Raw genomic sequence first — 19,391 nt, 5'->3', positions numbered from 1 at the left:
CTGTGTGTTAACCTCCGCATGAGATGCACGAGTACTCGATGTTTACTAAAGGTGTTTTAAGGAAAGGCAAAAAACTGCAGACTGTTACTACAGGCGACGCCATCACGGAATCTTCATGTGCGATCGCAGGTCAGCGTACAGCGGGCCCAACGTAGCATGCCCAAGTATTTCTGGTTAGGTTAACCAGAAAGGCTTCCGGTTGGCTACCCTGCAATGGGAAAGAGAATGAGAGGATTAAAAAAATTGGCGGTGGTTTAGCTCTGGTTAAACCTGGAGTGACGCGATAGCTACAGTTGGCCGAGTGGAAGTTGGTTACGGGACCAACCACGTGACGAACCACGTGATCAGCCACGGCGCCGCCGGCAGCTGCTCCGCACCACGTGACCAACCACGTGACAGCGTGGCGGCGCAGCCACAGGGTGGCGACGCCGCCACTGCCACAGCGTCGCCAGGCTGAAGGCTCGTAATGCTACCGTAATGTAGCTATCGCTACAAAAGGGAAGAGAGAAGGAACGGGAAACACAGTCACAATCTGTCAATCAAGGCAGTCGTTCGTAAAAACAAAACAGTGCCTTGTAAGCCTTTATGGCAGTCGACTGTTGTGATCTCGGACCGATGATCTTGTCCTCTTTGAAAGGGGAGGATGAAGGCGGTCCACAGCACAGCGCAGCTTACGTCTTTCGTTCACAAAGACAGGGCACTCACACAGGAGATGACTGATTGTCTCTTCGCAGACACAGTTTACACAAGGGGTGTCGGCTATCCCGATCCGGAAAGCATATTGATTTGTGAAGGCAACGGCCAGCCATAGACGCGCCGTTTTGCTGCTTCGCGACGCGCTGTCATATGGAAGACAGAGGCGCAGTCCCGGGTCCAATGCCCTGAGACGACGGTTGCAGAACTCTCCCGTGTTCCACGCTGAAAGTGTGAGCTTCAGCCTTAAAGAACGAAGCCCACACGCTGCGTCAGCTCTCGTTACAGGGATATTGACAGGGATCCCGTCGTTGTGGACAGAACGGGCAGCTCCGTCTGCCTGGTGATTTCTATTAATACCGCAGTATCCTGGCAGCCACTGGAAAATCATGTCATGCCCTTTCAATGTGGCATCGTGGTACAGCTTGCGGACTTCTGCAACGAGTTTTTTGCATGACCAGCGGCGTAGGGCAGCTTGCAAGCCTTGAAGGGCTGCTTTAGAGTCGTTGAAAACTGTCCAGTCATGTGGAGATTCCTGACTGATGAACTGAGCTGCATCCCGTAGGGCAGCTAGTTCCGCACCAGTTGAAGAGGTGAGATAGGTATTATAGGCTAAAATAAAAGATGGAAAGATATTGAGCGCATGAGTTGGGTCGAGGGCACGAAGAAGGATTTGTTCTAGATTTGTTCTAGAACATGTCGCTCTGTGTTATCGGCCTACTAATCGTGAGCAATCCGTGAGAGATAGGGCGAAGGAAGAATCGAGAGATCAGCAGTCGACGCGAAATGATTGCCGAACGAGGTTTGACTGTGCACCGCAACGAAAATGCCACTTCCGCTTTATTTCAAGTTCCGCTGGATTTTAACCTACAGCTCACTCGCCGTTAGAAGCCGCGCTGTGCTGACAAAAACAAAATTGACAAAAATTTCTAGCTCGAACGACCAATCCAATACGATCCCTCGCTCAGGGCCTGCTATGCCGGTAAAATGTAACTACGTTACTATTTATTGCGCAAAATGTTAAACTATTTCCCAGCTTGTCCTCAAGGTTCGTCTACCGAGAGAGAGTGTTCGTTGGACACTAAAGCGACGAGAGCTGTGGCGATGTACGCTTTATTCTTACCAAACCAGTTCGAGAAACACAACTGAAAATTTTCTCTCGTCACGAGAGAATTTGCGACATTCTAGACCTGGAAATTTTAGCAACAGACATTTTTGTAGTAAGAACATAGGTTTCTGTGGTATTTTGCTGATTCTTGTCGTAATTGCAGAAAAACACCACAGAACTACACTGCAGTGGCACAGAAAAATAAAATCTCACAGAAAATTCTGTCATTACGACAAAACGACTGGGCACAAATCTGTAGTTTTTTTTTCGGCTAGCAATAACGTGTAGAAATCATTGGACGCTTTCATTGAACTCGAAGTAGCTTATTGGGGGTGAACAGCTTACCTCGTTCTGCGAATATTAAAAGGTGCCCACAAAACTGCGTTACTGTCATGTACTCATTAAGAACCCGCTGAGCAAACACAGGAAGGACGCGGCCGTATTGCCTACACGGCACTCCACGAGGGAGATGGCGCCAATATTCGCGCCCAACATGTATTCTCCTGATTAGCAGCCGTACGCATAGATATAGCAACGACATGCAACCTCCTTCCAAGCTGAAGCGATACTTATCACTTATCCTTTCCGACACAATAAAAGACGCATACCAAAAACTAGAACCAATTACGGTAAACAAACAGTTCCTTATCAAATGGCTTCGATTCTTAATAAACTTGAAGGTAACTTGAATTTCGCATCTAATATTAGCACATTCAAAAAGCACATTAAAGATGTCCTAATAATATCAGGTGTTTTGTACGGGGAGTGACGAGTACATATGACATGCATACTCAGGATGTATCCTTCTTTTGTACTATGGTTTTTTACTTTATTTTTGTAATAAGTGTCCTTCAATGTATTGTCTACTGAACAAAATCTCTGTATAATATCCTTGCATTTTTTTTGTACTTATTATATTGTGTTAATGTTGTGGTTATAATAGCATAATTTACCCACATTTGTTTTAATTATGTGACTTACCTTCTTGTTATGCTCAAATTTGTATTGCACTTCCGTCGACTGCAGAGGGACAGAGGCCTCGTCAGGCGCCACAGCCTTTAGCCTCTACCCCTGCAGCAGATGCTGTAACTGCTCTGCTGAAATAAATCTTTCTTTCTTCAAAAAAAAAAAGTCGTACACCCCAGCTTCAGAAGCAGGCAGGTGCTGTTTTGCTGAATAATCACGTTCGTAAACAAAACAAGGAACACCAACTAGCGGTGGGAAAGTATCAGACTGGGCCCGGCTCCCGCGCGTTACGTCCGTCACATTGTTTCCCAGTGAGATAGCTCCATATTACGAGATTCCAAGTCCCGGAGACCAACACACTGGGGAAAAATACGTTAGAAAGGAAACAGGTTGGTAGCTTATTAATCGTGTTCTACTTTCAGCAAAGTGCAAGTTTAATTGTTGTGATTGTTCTGGCTGGATGTCGGTAACCAAATTACCGCGGCTGAAGGACACGCGTGCCACTCGCTCTCGCGATGCTCACGTTTCTTGGGGTGCCTGTGCTGTCATCACCGCTCTTGCTACTAATGCACGGCCAGCGCCATTTACAAACTGTCCTTGTACGGTCCCTGTACACGTCTTTGCCGTGAAATTCTGCGCTAATGCGTTCAGTGGTATTAGTGGGAAGACCATGGTGGCTTTGTTAGGTAAGACTTTAATAAATTGAAAGAATAGTGGCGAAGATAACCTGTGCCATCTGTGATTCAGAAACTCGAGGGTTTACCTTGAAGAAACCCTGTTAAAAGAGGAAGAGCGGTCGTGCACTGATGGTCAAGGCAGTATTAAGGCCTAAGCGAGTGGAATACGGAGACGCCGGAAGCCCGCAGAAAGCGGACAAAAGAAAACAACAGCCGTGGCATCATAAGTAAAAACTCCTAGTTTACAAACTTTAGCTAATATGGCACGCAACTCAGCGACTAAAATAGTGCAATCATTTTGACGTGCACCAATTCTAAAATGGCAAGTTCAATATGCCGTGTGGGAACCCACCAAGAATGGGGATAATCTTTTTGTGAACCTTCTCTACGCCGTGCGCTGGAACACACAGATTCACGGCCGATAGCGGAGTTCAAGGTTATTCGACACTGGCTGCGGTGGTCATCGGCGGTGAGGGCCTGCCAGGTCCTCCTGCGGTTAAGAGTGCCGAGTCTGCACGACAGGCTGTTATCTTGCCGAAGCCTTTTCTTCTTTTGTTTTTCTTATCACGCCCTTTCCTTCCTCACCTTTATATTCGCTCATACCTATCCCTCAGTGTAGTGTAGGAAACTGGTTTCATCTACGGATTAACCTCCCCGCCTTCCCTTCTCCTCCTGCGTCAAAATAATGTAGAAAATGACCAGTGAGGACTTCTCATGTGCTTCCGTATCTGTACCACGCCTCACTTTCTATTCCTTAAGCAGCGCCCATTAAGGACTCTTCTTATAGATAACGCTTTCTAGCTGGAAGCCACACGCACGACTAAATATAATCTTAAAGAAACTTGTTGACTGGCACAAGTAAGCAGAAAAAAAGATCTCTGATTATATCGCTCAGCAGCAAAGCTTATCATACCAGCAAAAGAGCGGCACAGTGATACCTCTGCACGAAAGTCATCTGCTATTCTAACAATGTGACTATTTTGTAGCCTTAATAATATTTTAAAAATGATTTTTTTAAGACTTTCTTTATGAAGGAAACAATCTTGCGCTGAACTTGATTTATTCCGTCACGTGTAACTCTGACTTCCACTTCCCCCCTTGCATTATCGTCTCTCTTTGTATTCGTCCTGTTCGCTCTCCCGTCTTTGGAAGCTGGTTCATTACACCGGTAGAAAAGGCAAACAAACATTTTGGCCCAAAGTATTGGCCCCTACATGAAAGTATATATTGTTCGTAGAGGTAATATTACAGCAGTAATATATGTGTAATGTTAGTGCACTGCATATATTAAGTGCTGCCGCTTTGAGAAATTTGCAGGCCATGCAGTTTTGCGCGTTAGAAGACAACTTTCCAGTGTTCTTAAAGGTATTGCAAAAAATCTTTTAGTGACTCCGTTTTATTTACTTTATTCATCGGGCTGTTTACAATATATGTAGCATCAAGGAGGGAGCAACAAATTGTGATACTTCTGACTCCACATATTTACTGTCTCACGGAAAAATGAAGAGACTCGGATGCGTATGCGGCAGTGCCATACTGTGTTCTTTTTATGTTAAAAAAATCATATGCCGTGGTATCGTCATCATCATCATCATGGCTACGCCCACTGCAGGGCAAAGGCCTCTCCCATGTCTCTCCAATTAACTTTGTCCTGGTATCTCAAAATAAAAATGATAGATGAAGGGAGACCGAACACAGGGTTGTTAAAATTTGTTCGCACAATGTTATGGAGCTTAAGTGTCCAAATTTCTGAGCTTGTTTTGTGAATATCCGAATTTTCTTACATTAGTGTGTTTTATTGCACACCGGAAATGATAGTGCGGAGACGCTTCTGGCCAAGAGTGGCTTTACGCCTAAATACAATAGCGGATGAAATGGACCCCACGAAGTTCTGTGCCGTTAATTCTTGCTGTTTCAGTGAGCAACCAACTATGCCACGGCGCCAAGAACAGCATTAATTTTTTGAGGCACCATTAGATTTTTTTAAACATATAAGTGATTATTGTCCCAAACGGAGGCAATATTTAGAGCTGAATATGCAATTTTTTTTTTCAGTGTAAAATGCGATTCGTTTCAGTGCTTCCTGTCTCGCAGTGAGAGACAGAATAATGAAAGCAGTATCGTCAAAAGAAAGTCCCACATTACACGTACAAAAACGTGCTCCAAGTTAGAGGCAAGTTCTTTTTTCGTGTATTTCAAGTTCTTCCCCTCTATCTCTCTCCACTTCCTGGCTTTCTTTTCAGTGCTGCCAAAAAAGGGCCCGGAGATTCGCGGCACGAAGCCGCACTACCGGGTAGGAGACATCGTGAACGTGACTTGCCAGGCAGGGGCATCCAAACCACCAGCTGTGCTAGCGTGGTACATCAATGGCGAGCAGGTAAGTACATCTTGGTGATCATTATACAAATATTTTGGGCAGAAAATACATCACAATTACTTAATAGTACTGTATAGTACTGAAAAAAAGGCTTCACATCTACCAGCACGGAGAAAGCACGAACTCTGCAATACTGCGTCTGAATATAAGCTGGACACAAAATATTATTGAGCCAGTAATTCTGGCATCCAAATCAGGTATTTGAAGAATTATGTAGGAATGCTGTAGTAGAATGCTTCAGTGCTTCGAATCAGGTCTAGCCTGAGCAATGGCGGAAAAAGTAGTTAAGCTGGTGACGCAGCGTTCTAGTAACCAAATAAGGATGCACTTATTCGAAGTGTCTTCGTAGAAAGCCGGGAGACGCTGTTTATTTATTATAGAAATAGGCTGGTTACCGATCATAATGGAATTCGAGACTCAACCACGAGGCTCATGCTCGTTCAATAAAGCGGCATCGGCTAAAAGGCCAGCAGAGTAACAACCTTCATGAGGATTTAAGATCCAAGCACATGTTTAGATTCACAAGAACGCTGGGCGATCGATGCTTGTGACATGCGTCACTGAGCTTGACTTTGGATACGCCCGAAGTAAAGTAAGGCAGCCAGGGCCACGTACGAGAGCTGATATCCTGTTTAACAGGTTTAATTCAAAAGAAACCGCAAGCTCGCAATCATATTTTCAAGATTCACGCTCTCATCAAGAGCAGTGGCGACTTAAGCCAACGAAATAGTTTAACTAAATGAGAATATTCGTGTTTACCTTCTGCGAGCCCATATATGCTTACATGGGAAAGGCAATATTTTCGTGAGTATGAGATGATGACCATTATCATCATCATAGTAGCATATATACACTAATTCCACAGCAAGGCAAAACACTTATCTTTCTGAAAACCCACGTCCCGTACTATGCTAGCCCTCGCTTCCCTACCCTGGAAAATATTTTAATCTCTTTCTACTGTCCTTTACAACGCGTACATTCCCACATTCCGTAGTAGCCACTCTGTTGTTCTGTCATGATATGCGTTCACCAGTCTCAGGACTACAAGCCCTCCCCCAAGTATCCCATCTACAGCCAGTGTAGCTTCTCAGAATACATCGTGCGCAGTGACATATTTCAATATATTTTTTTTACGGTTTCTCTTGGCATGTTAATGGTTGCTTCCATTTCGGCGCTTTTGCCACAGGTCCCGCCCAGATATGAAAGGATGAACCCTATCCTCCGGGACGAGGACCAGCTCTACCACTCGTCCTTGGGCATGACGTTCACGGCCGAGCCGCAACACTTCACCTATGGCATCATGAAGCTCAAGTGCACGGCCACCGTGTCCGAGGCATACACGCTGTCCAGCGAGGAGACAGTGGCAGCGCAGGATGCCAAAAGCACGCGTACGTTAAACGATCTGAAGACGAACATAGTGGTTTTGGACAGGAGCGAAGCCCCCTCCCCTTTTTTTATAAATATACTTGAAGCTGCAGCAGCCTGGAACGTAAAAAACACGACATGAACTTTCTTCGCCAAAAGTAACAGGTTTTAGCTTCTCAACACTATAACGGAGCCTTTAGGGCACCCCTAAAGACCGCAAGGTGTCATAACGTAAGGACAAGGGTTCACGTTACGTTACTCAGGTTCATAGCTTAAGCGCTGCCATAAGTGCTTCGCTAGGTGGCTAAGGAACAAATCACCATTGGTCGGTTACTTTTGGCAAAGGAGATACCTAAATTATATGTCTACAGCACACGTAAACATCTCTGACAAAAAATTAACAGTTGTTTTCTTCTAGATTAGAATTCTCAAGGGGAGAGATTGTGGTAAGAGCTTCGATTACCAGACTAAAAGGACAGCGACGTCGTTTCTACATAAATCACGCACTTGGTGAATACACAGGTATCACATAAAAAATTGAGCAGAAAAGATATCTTGTCATGCGAGAAGGTGATGAAAATCAGTATCTTCCACCCCGTAAGTGTGGTGTTTATTCTTTCCAGCTTGGTTAAGAAAAGGGCACAGGTATACACACTGAGGGAATTTTTTAAAAGCTCTGCTGATCAATGTAGCGCGAACAGTAAAGAGTGTGAATCCGGGAATATCGCAGTGATCGGTATCGAGAGAAATCTATAATACTACGAGAGGTATTTCAGCGTGCCTTGCTTGTCGTGCCAGCGCGATTTATTCCGTTGATTCGGAAACACGTGGCCCATAAGTGCTTTCTAGCCAAATAGTCAAAGTGTTTTCTATTAATAGAGCGCTGTATTAAAATGTTACCAAAATATGTGTCACTGCCTTTAGACTGAAAGTGAAACCTGAACAATAGAAATAATAATTAAAAAACACGCGCGTGCTTGAGTTTGCAAGCAAAAAAGAGCTGATCTTATAACATTTTGCCACCATGGACAACTGACATGAGGAATTCTCACACGTTAATATAGACAGATAAGGGTGAATGAGTTTTCAAGCCCCAGAAACAACACTCTAGGAAATAAGGTACGCAAGCCGTACAGGACAGCCGCGGCTTAACTTCGACCTCCTGGCGCCCACTAATGAGGGCTGCAGTATCAGTGCACAGTCAAACAGACTACCCGGTAAGCTCTGTATAAGATAAGGCAAGTCGTGTAAGTTGCAAGAAAAACAAAGATCACCGTGTATTAATCATCTTCATGGAGTTATGACTTATGAGTTATGAGAAGAGTTCACGTTTTCAAGTGGTCTTTTCTTCGAAAAACAATAATATTTTACAACAAACTTCATGACTTCTCTTATCTGCTCTTCTCTGGTGACTTCTCTGCCCTAGCAGTCGCATGGGAAAGATAAAGTTCTGCGGGCGACGGTAGTTGTATCCTAACGCTTCATCGGCTGATATCGCTTGCGCGTTGCCTCGGTTACACATTGATGCAAGTTAGGGCGAACAGATAGATAAACTCACGCCCTGCTTTGTCTGAGTGATCTGTGAGCGCCGGTAACGCTGGATGTGCCGGTCTTCGACATCGCTGCGGATTTCCTGCGAGGGCTTCGCGTTCAACTCAATACGATTGGCTGCCTTGAGGCCTTTCTTTCCACCATTAATGCCGAACTCCACCACCTGCCCTTCCCTGATCCGACAAAGGTAAACTTTGGCGTCTGGTGCTCAATTGCGGTGTGGTGAACGAAAATGTCCTCATCGATGTCAGTGCTGTGCTGTTCGTCACGTTGAACCATTTCACCGTACCACGCCCGTGCCCCCGGTGAGTCGCTGTGCACACGTGGTGCAGCGCCTCCCCGTGTTAATGCGCTGAATCTCGGCAGACTTCTCGGAGGAAGAGAGCGTCCCGCGTCGACTGGCAGTGTCTTTAGTAAATGCAGTCGGTGTCTTGGGTGCCCAGGATAGCAGCATGAATAAATTCGTGCAGGCCGTCCATGACATACTTCCTAGATGCAGGCGAGGGCCACATAATGTTGCGCACCTGGAGAAGGCAGAGTTTGTCATAAATGTGTGTGGCGATGCCCTCACCCCGAGCTTGCTGCAGCGACCGCATCTTCATGAATCAAGCGTCGTACGCAGTTGGAAGAGTGGCGAAAGAGGCGACGAGAGCTGTGCTCCATGCCGACCAGGTGGTCTTGTCTTGGTGGTCTACGTTTTTGATCCAAGCCGCAGGGTCAGAAGGAAAACATGAAATTTCGGAAGGCTCACCGCAAGACATGAAGTCTGCAGCGCACAACGGCCATTAGCAATGGAAGGTACAGACGAAGTCCTTTAGCCGACGGGAAAGCGTCGAGATGGCCTGAGCAACGCCCTAACTAGAATCCGCCAATGGGGCATGGACGCCGTTATCGGAGGGCGCTGATTTCGCCCGAGGCGAGAAAGCTGGCCAAAAAACTTCGTGCCCGCTGCGGACCATAATGAGGCCTTAAGTTCCGGGATCAGCCGACTGCGCCATTGTAAAGGAGCTCAAGGAGCGAACGGGGTCGGTGTTGTCCTCTGTTGGAATACCCACGGTGTTGACTTGGACAGGGTGCTTTACAAACTCAAATAGGAGATACATGTTTACTTGGTTAAGTTAGGCGGTGCTCATAAGAACGCTTTCCTTCACTGTATCGCTTCGGTTGTTGTTGTTGTTTCTCTTGAGCATGGGCGCGCGTACCCACAAGGGGGATTGGCCATGATCAGGCGGTGACTACCAGGGCTAATTCTTGCCTTGCTCACGGTTCGCGCGGTTTACTATCCGGCGCTCTCCCAGTTTCTCTGCGCGCGCCGCCTAGTATTGTGGACGTGCATAAGAGCTGATTTTTACTTTGGTTGCCACTCAGCCTCGCTTATTGCCGGCAATCAAGTGGTGTTATCGCTCTCCGTTTTGTTTACTCAGTTTACTTAGAGGTGCACAGCTACGCTTTGTTTTGTTATGGCCGCGTGCGTCGTTTACTATTCTGGCGATGACGGTAACGGTGTTCTTAAGCGGGTGCAACACGAGGACGCTTAATGGTACTGAAGTACCAACCGCCCTCAATATTTAAAAAAAGATATATTCTACCGAATTGTTCAGTTTTGTTCAATCTGAAAGTCGAACGTAAAAGGGCTAAAAAGACAACATGAGCAGCATGTGTGTGTGTGTGTGTGTGTGTGTGTGTGTGTGTGTGTGTGTGTGTGTGTGTGTGTGTGTGTGTGTGTGTGTGTGTGTGTGTGTGTGTGTGTGTGTGTGTGTGTGTGTGTGTGTGTGTGTGTGTGTGTGTGTGTGTGTGTGTGTGTGTGTGTGTGTGTGTGTGTGTGTGTGTGTGTGTGTGTGTGTGTGTGTGTGTGTGTGTGTGTGTGTGTGTGTGTGTGTGTGTGTGTGTGTGTGTGTGTGTGTGTGTGTGTGTGTGTGTGTGTGTGTGTGTGTGTGTGTGTGTGTGTGTGTGTGTGTGTGTGTGTGTGTGTGTGTGTGTGTGTGTGTGTGTGTGTGTGTGTGTGTGTGTGTGTGTGTGTGTGTGTGTGTGTGTGTGTGTGTGTGTGTGTGTGTGTGTGTGTGTGTGTGTGTGTGTGTGTGTGTGTGTGTGTGTGTGTGTGTGTGTGTGTGTGTGTGTGTGAGCGCGCGCGCGCGCGCGCGCGCGCGAGAAAGAGAGCAAATAAAAATAAAATTCAGTGTAGCATGGATTGAGCGTGTGATTGTGTGAATGAAGGGAACTATGAACATAGAAAAATTACCGATGACATGGCTGCGAACACAGCCGCTAGAAAGTACTAGCCGCCCTCCTACAAAATAACTCATAAAAATGCCACGAATTAATCAATAAGAATGGGGCCAGGACGCTGTGTTCGGTATTTCAAACGAGAAGTAATCAACTTGGGTGAGTTCTTTGTCGCAGCAGTCCTGTCTCTACGTTTGACACTATAATCCGGGAAAGAATTCTTACCACGTTCGGCCGTAGCTTATTCGCTCTCATTATTGCCGTTACCCATCCAGGGTCGGAGGATGACAAGCCCTCGATCACCGGCGGCCAGGCGAGCTACCACGTTGGCGACTTGGTCAACGTGACCTGCAGCTACTCGCGATACGGACGGCCCGTTGAACTGCAGTGGCAACTCAACGACAGAGAGGCCAGTGTTGCTCTCGTTTTGTTTTTAAGTGCCTCTCGACCGTAGTTAACTACGAGTGGACTAGTTATGAAAGCAATGTTCTTAATGGAGACTAGATATACGCGAAGTAATTGTATCGCATAATTTGGGGTATTCCATTCGGTACTAGCGCAAAACTCTGCAATGATTGGCTGCGAGGTCATATTTCGCACATCTCCTCAGATGAAATGGCTACACGAAATACTCGCAATAATAAAGACTTCACAAGGTAAACATTAAGCGGCTTCGTTTCTAAGCGTATACACGTGCACATCGAAGCCGAAGTGATAGAGGTTAATTAGAAAGTCACGGTGTTAGTCCGTTCATAAAAGCCTTCCATATGTCTTCATTAGAATAAGTGAACGCTCGTCTGCGCTACTTACTAATCGATGTCCGTCAGCACTCAGCTAAAATGAGGACTAAATGATGAGGTGAGTGATCAAACAGTGCCCTTTGTTTTTGTTCTGATGTGTTAATAAAACCCTGTCGAGTTTTGCGTCCTTGTCGAGGTTGAGGAAAAGGAAGGGAAAACTGTAGAAATGCTCAGCAACGTTTGGTTCAAGTTTACAGTATGCCATGTTTTGAGCAGCGGTGAATTCTTGTGAACGCTGAAGGTGGACTGATAGTCTACTACCACCGAATTTATTTCTAGTAAGAACTCCACATCTTGATACATATTGATAATCAAAGAGCTTTGGCACGCACCAATGAGAGCGCCCTATCAAGGTACGGCTAGTAGCATACGGTCCCTTAGTCTACATTACATTAAAGGCTGCAAAGGTATTCCAGTAGGATGCGCTGTGGGGCTAGTTGGTTCATTGTCAGGGTTCTTTTTAGAGCATGCAAAGACGACACAGTGAAGGAAGAGGAGAAGCGGCATGTACTGTCTTTCTCGTCCTTTAATATGTCGTCTTTGTGCGCGCTAAAAATAACTCTGAGCTGAAAACGGTCGCAAGCGAAGCCATTCAAATGCCCACATGGATGCTGTTCATTTCTATAAAGGTGGCAAATTCAGCTAGCAGTGGAAAAAAAATGGATTCACTTTCAGCTCGTGAGCAGCGTCTCGGATACTGAAAGTTCCATGTTAATAGCTGTAAATGAGGAGGAGGGAATTAAGCCTGACAACTAATCCGACACGATTACGTACACTAGTTCTTAACACAGTTACACGACTACGAATTTACTCCAGTAGAGATCTGGTTGCTGCGTAGTTCTGTTATTAGATCTTGAACGCCGCAGTGGTAGATGGGTGGGCACTAACAAAACTTGTTAATAACAAAAACCAAAAACTCATTCAACACGCCGAACTGGTCAAAATTAAAACGGGATGCCACGTATATCGCAGTGGGTGCAAAAGAAGTGTTGTACCACACAACCAGACGCCAGCAGTCAAAAGCTCTTAGTAGGTTAGCTAGTAAATAAAATGAATAAATGATTTTGTCTGCGGTGCTTATTATGCGGTATGTGGGGTTTAACGGATCTCATACTGGAGGGCTAGGTATTAATTTATACCCCATTTTTTTCGTGGTGAGCAAGAAGAACATCAGAGTGAAAATGGCAACCAAGGAATTCGCTAAACGATTTTCAAACAAAGAGGCACATTTTCGACAACAGGCAAACATGTACGTTTTCTCAAATAAAATATTGCAGTTTCATCACAATTACAAATAGACTCTAATAATGTGCACTGCGCAGGTGTCGAACCGGTACCTGGTGCACTACCCGACCCAGCGGCTCGAGTCCGGTCTGCAAGTGTCCTATCTGGGCCTACGATTCACCGTGCGACCGGGCCACTTTGTGCACGACGAGATGCGCATCAAGTGCACGGCCACGCTGCAGGGCTCAGGCAGGGGTCCCCCGTTGTCTTCTTCGGCCGGCGGCGGCGGCGACTCGTACTCGGAGAAGGAATTCGTGCTGGGAAGCAGCCACCGCTCGTCGGGGCTGCATGTGCCGGGACACTACGGGGCAGGTGCGTGCATGCCAGGCGCCGATGGGGACATTGGCGGTAGAAGAAAACGTAGTAGGTAAATGTTATTCGCACTGCGGAGAAGTACGGTGCGTTGTTATGCTCACTGCCATTTAATATGCTGGACAGGATAGAAGCGACCAGTGTAGTTGGAAGCAGCGGTTGGATTGACTGGAAAGAAGGCGGATACAATATAAGACGACGATGGTGCCATAACTGGGGAGTATATTATATTGATTGCCTTGATAGCATTGGGTGTAGTCGGACTAGCATTGACAGGAATTCGGGATACGCGCTTCTAGTTCCCTTGGCTGCCGCCACGTGGCGCATTGCTTTGAACATTGAAAAATAGCGCCTTGACGTCATCCGCGATGTAAGAAAGAAAGATATTGACAGAGTGGCTGCAGAACAGAACGTGAAAGGCCGTCAGGCCTAGCGGCACTGGTTGGGCGCTGTCCTGAATTCCTAGTGATGGTTGGCGCGGATTCGAGGACGTAGCAAGAAAACTGCGCGTTTAAACGATGTGCAAGCGCACTGTGTGGTGCCGCTTCTGTGTTCCGCATTAACGTGGTGTTTTTATTATGTTCCAATGTATGTTGCCTTATTCCTTGCCCATAATTCTGACGGTTTCGATGTTAGGACAATGAAATATTTGTAATCATTTCGTGAAGATAATATTACGATACAATTTAATGCCCTCTGAAGAGTTTGTCATCCTGAATATCAACACACATGGCGCGCTTTCAGTGCACAGACACGCGATGTATAAATTGTTGGCAGCAAATCACGATTTCCGGAAGATAATTAAGGCTAATTTATCCGGAGATTTACAGCTGAATAGGAATTGAAGTACTGGGGAAATATTATAGTGTAAGGTTTGACGCCTCTACGCTTTGACGCTGTCAGCTTCATTTTTGCGAAGTTTGCAGGTGGGGGGCGTCATTTTTTGTGAGGAAGCTTTGGGTAGTGAGCTATCAATAATTATGTGGTTAATAATGCGTCACTGATTACACAGCGCGACAGCAGTTCTCAAACATTCCACTTAAAATTCCTAATGAGGGCGCTTCTAACTCTGCAATGCACAAGCAAGTTTGTTTTATGCCTGTCCATGTGTTCAATAAATTTGAGGCACCAAGAATTTTCGCCTTGCCCTCTACGATAATCTCTGGACAGAATACTTTTGCAAGTAACTTTTCATTCTCATATATTTTCCTTTCTTAATCTCATATTGAAATACGTGTTTTCTAAAAAGCTATGGTGTCGCACTTGTAATTTGCTAACTTTTTTTTTCAGTTGCTGACTCCAGTGGGTCGCCTCCACTGACGTTTCCTACGTGCCTCACCCAAAGTTCTGCTGTGGTGCTCATCCTGATATGTCTGCGATCAGCCTCGTGAAACAACCTTGGTTAAGAATCAATTGCTTTCACTAGTTCTTCGGACACCCTACCATCATCTGGGTTTGCATGTTTTTACAAACATCGTGTTTACACTTGTTCTATTTGCGATGTGCAGACATAATTTATACGGCTGTCCCGATGATGTACATAATTCAGTGCCTTTAATTCGCGCTACCAATCTCACTGTTGATATTGAGAAACGTCATAATGGTGTTACAGTAAGGTAGATGCCCGAGAAAGGAAAGTGTGCGATGCGATTCTTCCTAGTGTACAGAAAGGAGGAAACTGCTTTTCGCACGCTTATTTTCATTTTGTGGCTGCATTCACACCACCTATTCATGTCCCAGAAACGAAAGTGTCAGGGCAGTTGCGTGTCAAAAAAGTTAGTTTCTCTGACCATGCATCACTATTGTGACGAGGTTGAGAGAGCGGAAAGTCGTTCTGTTTATTAAGGAAAGAACGAAATATTCGCAAATGGCCGCTGGCAACCTACAGATATTTAGCAGCGAAGAGCGGCGCTCATCTTCGCCACTTTGAAAGGGATATAACGAGACCCTTAATAGCCGTATACCCTTATTCATTGATGTTGGTGCTGATTTATTTTTAGCCTTTTACACGACACGAGAAAAAAATCTAACAATGCTCCACATTGGTGTTTGTGAGAGTTAAGTTCGCTGCATCGAGGCGGAAGCTACTTATTTTACTTGCAATTCAGTGAAACGCTTGATATGGTGAACCGATGTGTTTGTAATGGCTTTGTATATGTCGAAGTTAGCCATTTTCCAGAAACTAATGCGCTCGTTTTAAAACATGGGCATATCTGGTGAGTCTTCACTTTTGAGCGAACGTTTGAACTCTGGTCAGACGTTTGCCGTCTAAATGTTGACATTTCCCGGTCAAGCAGTGCTGGCTTCTAAATAGAGATGTCAGAACATGGGTCTACTCAGGATTACGTAAGTAGCAGTCGACAAAGTTTTCATAGGTAGTTTCTCATAAAAGTAAAGGATTAGTTGCATTACCTCATCTGTAACAGTTCGATACTCTTAACTTATCTCGCTTGCTCATAGTGTGATCTTATCGGGAAATATTGAATCACTCTTTGAATCAGAGCATGACTGCGTGGATGGACTTGTGACGAGACTGACGTGGTAGGTTTACGTGGAAAGGTTCTGCTCCGAACAGAAAATAACCGCATGTAGTATTGTACTTGAAGCCAGGCGTTTTTGATTATCTCAGAAGACGTAGGTTTCTTAACCCACGCACACAGAGTTTTCGCATCTGTATTCCCACTGCCAAAAAACGTATCAGTGCTCTTTGACGTGCTTCAACAAAAAGGGGTATTTTACGATTTACTTTCCTGCCCTAGCCACCTTGCCATGATATTTTGCTGGCTGAAATATTTTTCGGTGAGAGTACTGCTGAAATTGAACAGAGAACATACTAAGGTTTGTATATTTTTGTTTTTAACCCTAAAACAGTCCACAAGTGGAATAATATGACTTTGTGCAAACTTTTCAGTGGTGTAGAGTTTTGTGGAGTTTGGTACATTCTTCATCGTCACTGTAAATACCTGTATGTAAAAAGCTGTACATAAAAGTTTCATTCGTTACATCTATATTATTTGCCTCTAATTGTTGTTGTTGCATGGGCAGCGTCACACTACATGCGTTGGTAGTAAGAATAAGAAGAAGAGAGTTTAGATGATCATACTTGCATTAGCGTTGACATAACCCCAAGATTAACAAGCCAGGAGGGCAGTGGGGGGAACGGGGGTGGTAAAAGGTGGTGGTGTTAAGTGGTATGTAGTGTTTGACGCCCCAAAGCGACAGATAGGTCGTGAAGAACGTCGCAGCGGAGCGGTCCGGATTAACTTAGACCACTTGGTGATTTCGTGCGCCGACAGCGAACAGCACAGGGACTTTCTTCTGTTTCACCTCCATCGAAACGCTGCCGCCGCGGTCGGCAAATAACGAAGCCGCGCCGGGTAGGAAGGCGTAATAGTCGCTGCGACCAGCTGTAAAGTAAGGATATCAAAAAAGCGGGGCTTGCGAGACACAGGAACTGCGATTATTACAGAGGCTACTCCATGAGCGCGAAATTTGTTATAGGCAAGTGTGACCCTGAAAAATTTCAACCCGTTTAAGTCATCTTAGATAACCTTAAACAGGTATCTAATGAAAAAAAAAATGGCGTGCGAAAGCGGCCTAAAACTTCGTGCTCTGTATGTAAAAAAAAATGCCCGCTGATATTGAGTTCTACGCGTTGTTTCGGACAAAAAGGCAGCTTTGATTCTTACAATTTATTTATTTATTCTATCAGCGATTGCGTCAGTGGACATTACTGTGGAGATGCAAAAAAAAATGCAGATCACATAAACAGAGACAGTCCACAAAACTAAGCTGCTGTGTCAACCCAATAATCAATAACAAAACAAGAATGAATTCACCAGTCACAAAAGTAGACAGAGCACAGAGGAACTCGAAAGCGTTATTCAAACCTAGAAAAAGAATAAATTATTGGAAAAAATGCAGGCTGTTTGAAAGCATTGCGAATTGCCCTGTGCAGAAAAGGACTATGAGGTACGTCAGTCTTGCATGTTGCCTCCTGTACCATGAATATGTGGTTTACGAGGTCTGAGATATAGTAAGGTGCAAGTAAATATATTGCCTTATCAGTGCGGTTACTACGATGATAAACAACATGAAATAACTAATTCCGTCTCACAATGACATGTTGCCATCTGTAACTTACGCAATCTTTTTTTTTTTGAATCTCTTGCGCCAATATATCCGTTGTAAATACCGGAACCAAGAAAACCGGTCACAACCACAAATCCAGAAGCTAAGTACTGAAAATTTTCAAATTTTTTCTTTGTCTTGCACTACCACACGGTACGAAGCTGCGTACACATAATCAAGAGTAGTCTCTGTACCTTAACACTTGTGCAAAATGAACACCTAAGTAATTACACTCTGAATACCAATTCAACTTTAGCGTATTAAAATTATAACCACTCACGTGTGGAATGTGCTCCATGGTAAATGTCATCCAAACGTTGTTATGTATGCTTAACAACATATGCCATTTTAAACATGATTCGCAGAACCTGTAGATGTCACGTTTAAGAACATGTACTTCATCCGTACCATTTATTTCCCTATGTGTATGCAGTCATCGGCAATAAACGAATCCTAGATTGGACGCCATAAGTAACCTAATTTTTCTATAAGAATAAGAGTGCACCAAACACAGATACTTGGGGTATACCAGACGTGCGCATCACTCATTTGAACACAGGGTTCCACAAAGTTGTTCACAGTGTGCAAAAGGACACCGTGCAGTGCGCTAGCGACATATGGAAGTGGCGCAGGGTATGAACCGATATGCCACCATGCATGAACCTTCATGTCAATCGCGTCCTATTTCCGGTGCTTCTATAAGGTATATTGAGCCCAAAAAGTTGCGGCCAATGTGATCAGCGCATAACTGAGCTCGCCTTTTGAACCCCGTGAGCAAGTGTGTGGAGCATCCTACTTAAATAACCGTCAGTAAATAGTGATGCAAAAAGTGTGCCATTTTTATTAAAAACTATAATTACAAAGTAGATACTTTTGACTCGCGTTTCCTTTCTCTCAAGCTGAAACAATGGTAGCAGATATCTGTTCTTATACCTACTCGAGGGCTTCTAAAATACCAAACAAAGGTATCTTGGTTTTGGTGGTCGTCCGATAATCAAAGAATCAAAGAGCTTTGTCGCAAGGAGACGTGAGGTTATGAACGGGCGCTCATTCGTTTGGATGGCGAGGGCAAAAAAAAAAACGAAAACAAGATTACATAAGCAGTGCGGATGGCTTTGAAAAGGAAGAAAGAAAATAGATAAGGGTCCAAGGAGTAAGGGACGTAGAGTTCAAGACAATATTTCACTTAAGGCGCAGTAGTCCATAAGATTAAAAATCTTCCATCACCTATGACATGTATTGTGCGCCCCAGCAGGCGAGTCGCCTTTAGCAAGGTTTTGCTGGTTGATTCAAGAGCCATATATATCGATCTATTTCCCTTACTTTTCGTTTTTTCCTGCTTTAGCATGGGCTCACTCTAAGAGAGGAAATCACTTCGTTGAGTAAAAGTTGCTTTGCAGTGTGTTAGAGTAAACACAGTAGCCGGTGTGTTCCGAAAACGACAGCTCCATACATTTCAAGAAAAAACTTACCCCTCCCCCCTCTACCTGTGAGGAAATCGTCCAGAATTTAATCTTGCAGCTCTCGACGCAAGATGACCAACACATGGCACGTCGTACAAGAGACAACTGCATTGTGCAACGCTTGATGATAGCTATCCTAGGAAAGCCAGTCAACAACAGATTGCGCCACCAAATTTGTCAGAGAGAAAAGTTTGGCAGATATAATTTTATCTGTTATTCAAGGGAATCTGAACAAGGCTGTAGCTGCCTTTGTGTCTCAAAACATCAGCGCACGTGAGATTAGTTTCGTCTGATGAAACAATCCAGCCAATATGAAAATGCAGTAGATTGTGCCCTGCGGACCTCACGTCTAAGGATACGGTGTTTTACATTTCTTCACTAAATACAGCAGATCATCCACAATATTTTGCAGTAGACCACAGTAGTGGGCTTCTTCATGTT

General features: G+C 44.8%; 1 protein-coding gene across 1 annotated transcript in view; it reads left to right on the top strand.

The window, feature by feature from the left end:
* LOC144136762 (uncharacterized) overlaps positions 1 to 16,364 on the top strand; it is a 91,341-nt gene extending 74,977 nt beyond the window's left edge. Inside the window, exons 4-8 of the mRNA XM_077669362.1 lie at positions 5,688 to 5,821; positions 7,008 to 7,209; positions 11,236 to 11,369; positions 13,083 to 13,356; positions 14,647 to 16,364. Of these exons, the coding sequence (XP_077525488.1) occupies positions 5,688 to 5,821; positions 7,008 to 7,209; positions 11,236 to 11,369; positions 13,083 to 13,356; positions 14,647 to 14,747 (845 nt within the window). The 3' untranslated portion in view covers positions 14,748 to 16,364. The remainder of the gene's footprint in view (positions 1 to 5,687; positions 5,822 to 7,007; positions 7,210 to 11,235; positions 11,370 to 13,082; positions 13,357 to 14,646) is intronic.
* Positions 16,365 to 19,391: the final 3,027 nt, after the last annotated feature.

The sequence above is a fragment of the Amblyomma americanum genome, chromosome 6, assembly GCF_052857255.1.
Source record: "Amblyomma americanum isolate KBUSLIRL-KWMA chromosome 6, ASM5285725v1, whole genome shotgun sequence".
In the NCBI taxonomy this organism is placed as follows: Eukaryota; Metazoa; Arthropoda; class Arachnida; order Ixodida; family Ixodidae; genus Amblyomma; species Amblyomma americanum.
Note: the sequence above shows the minus strand (reverse complement) of the source record. Positions and strands in the feature narration are given on the sequence as shown.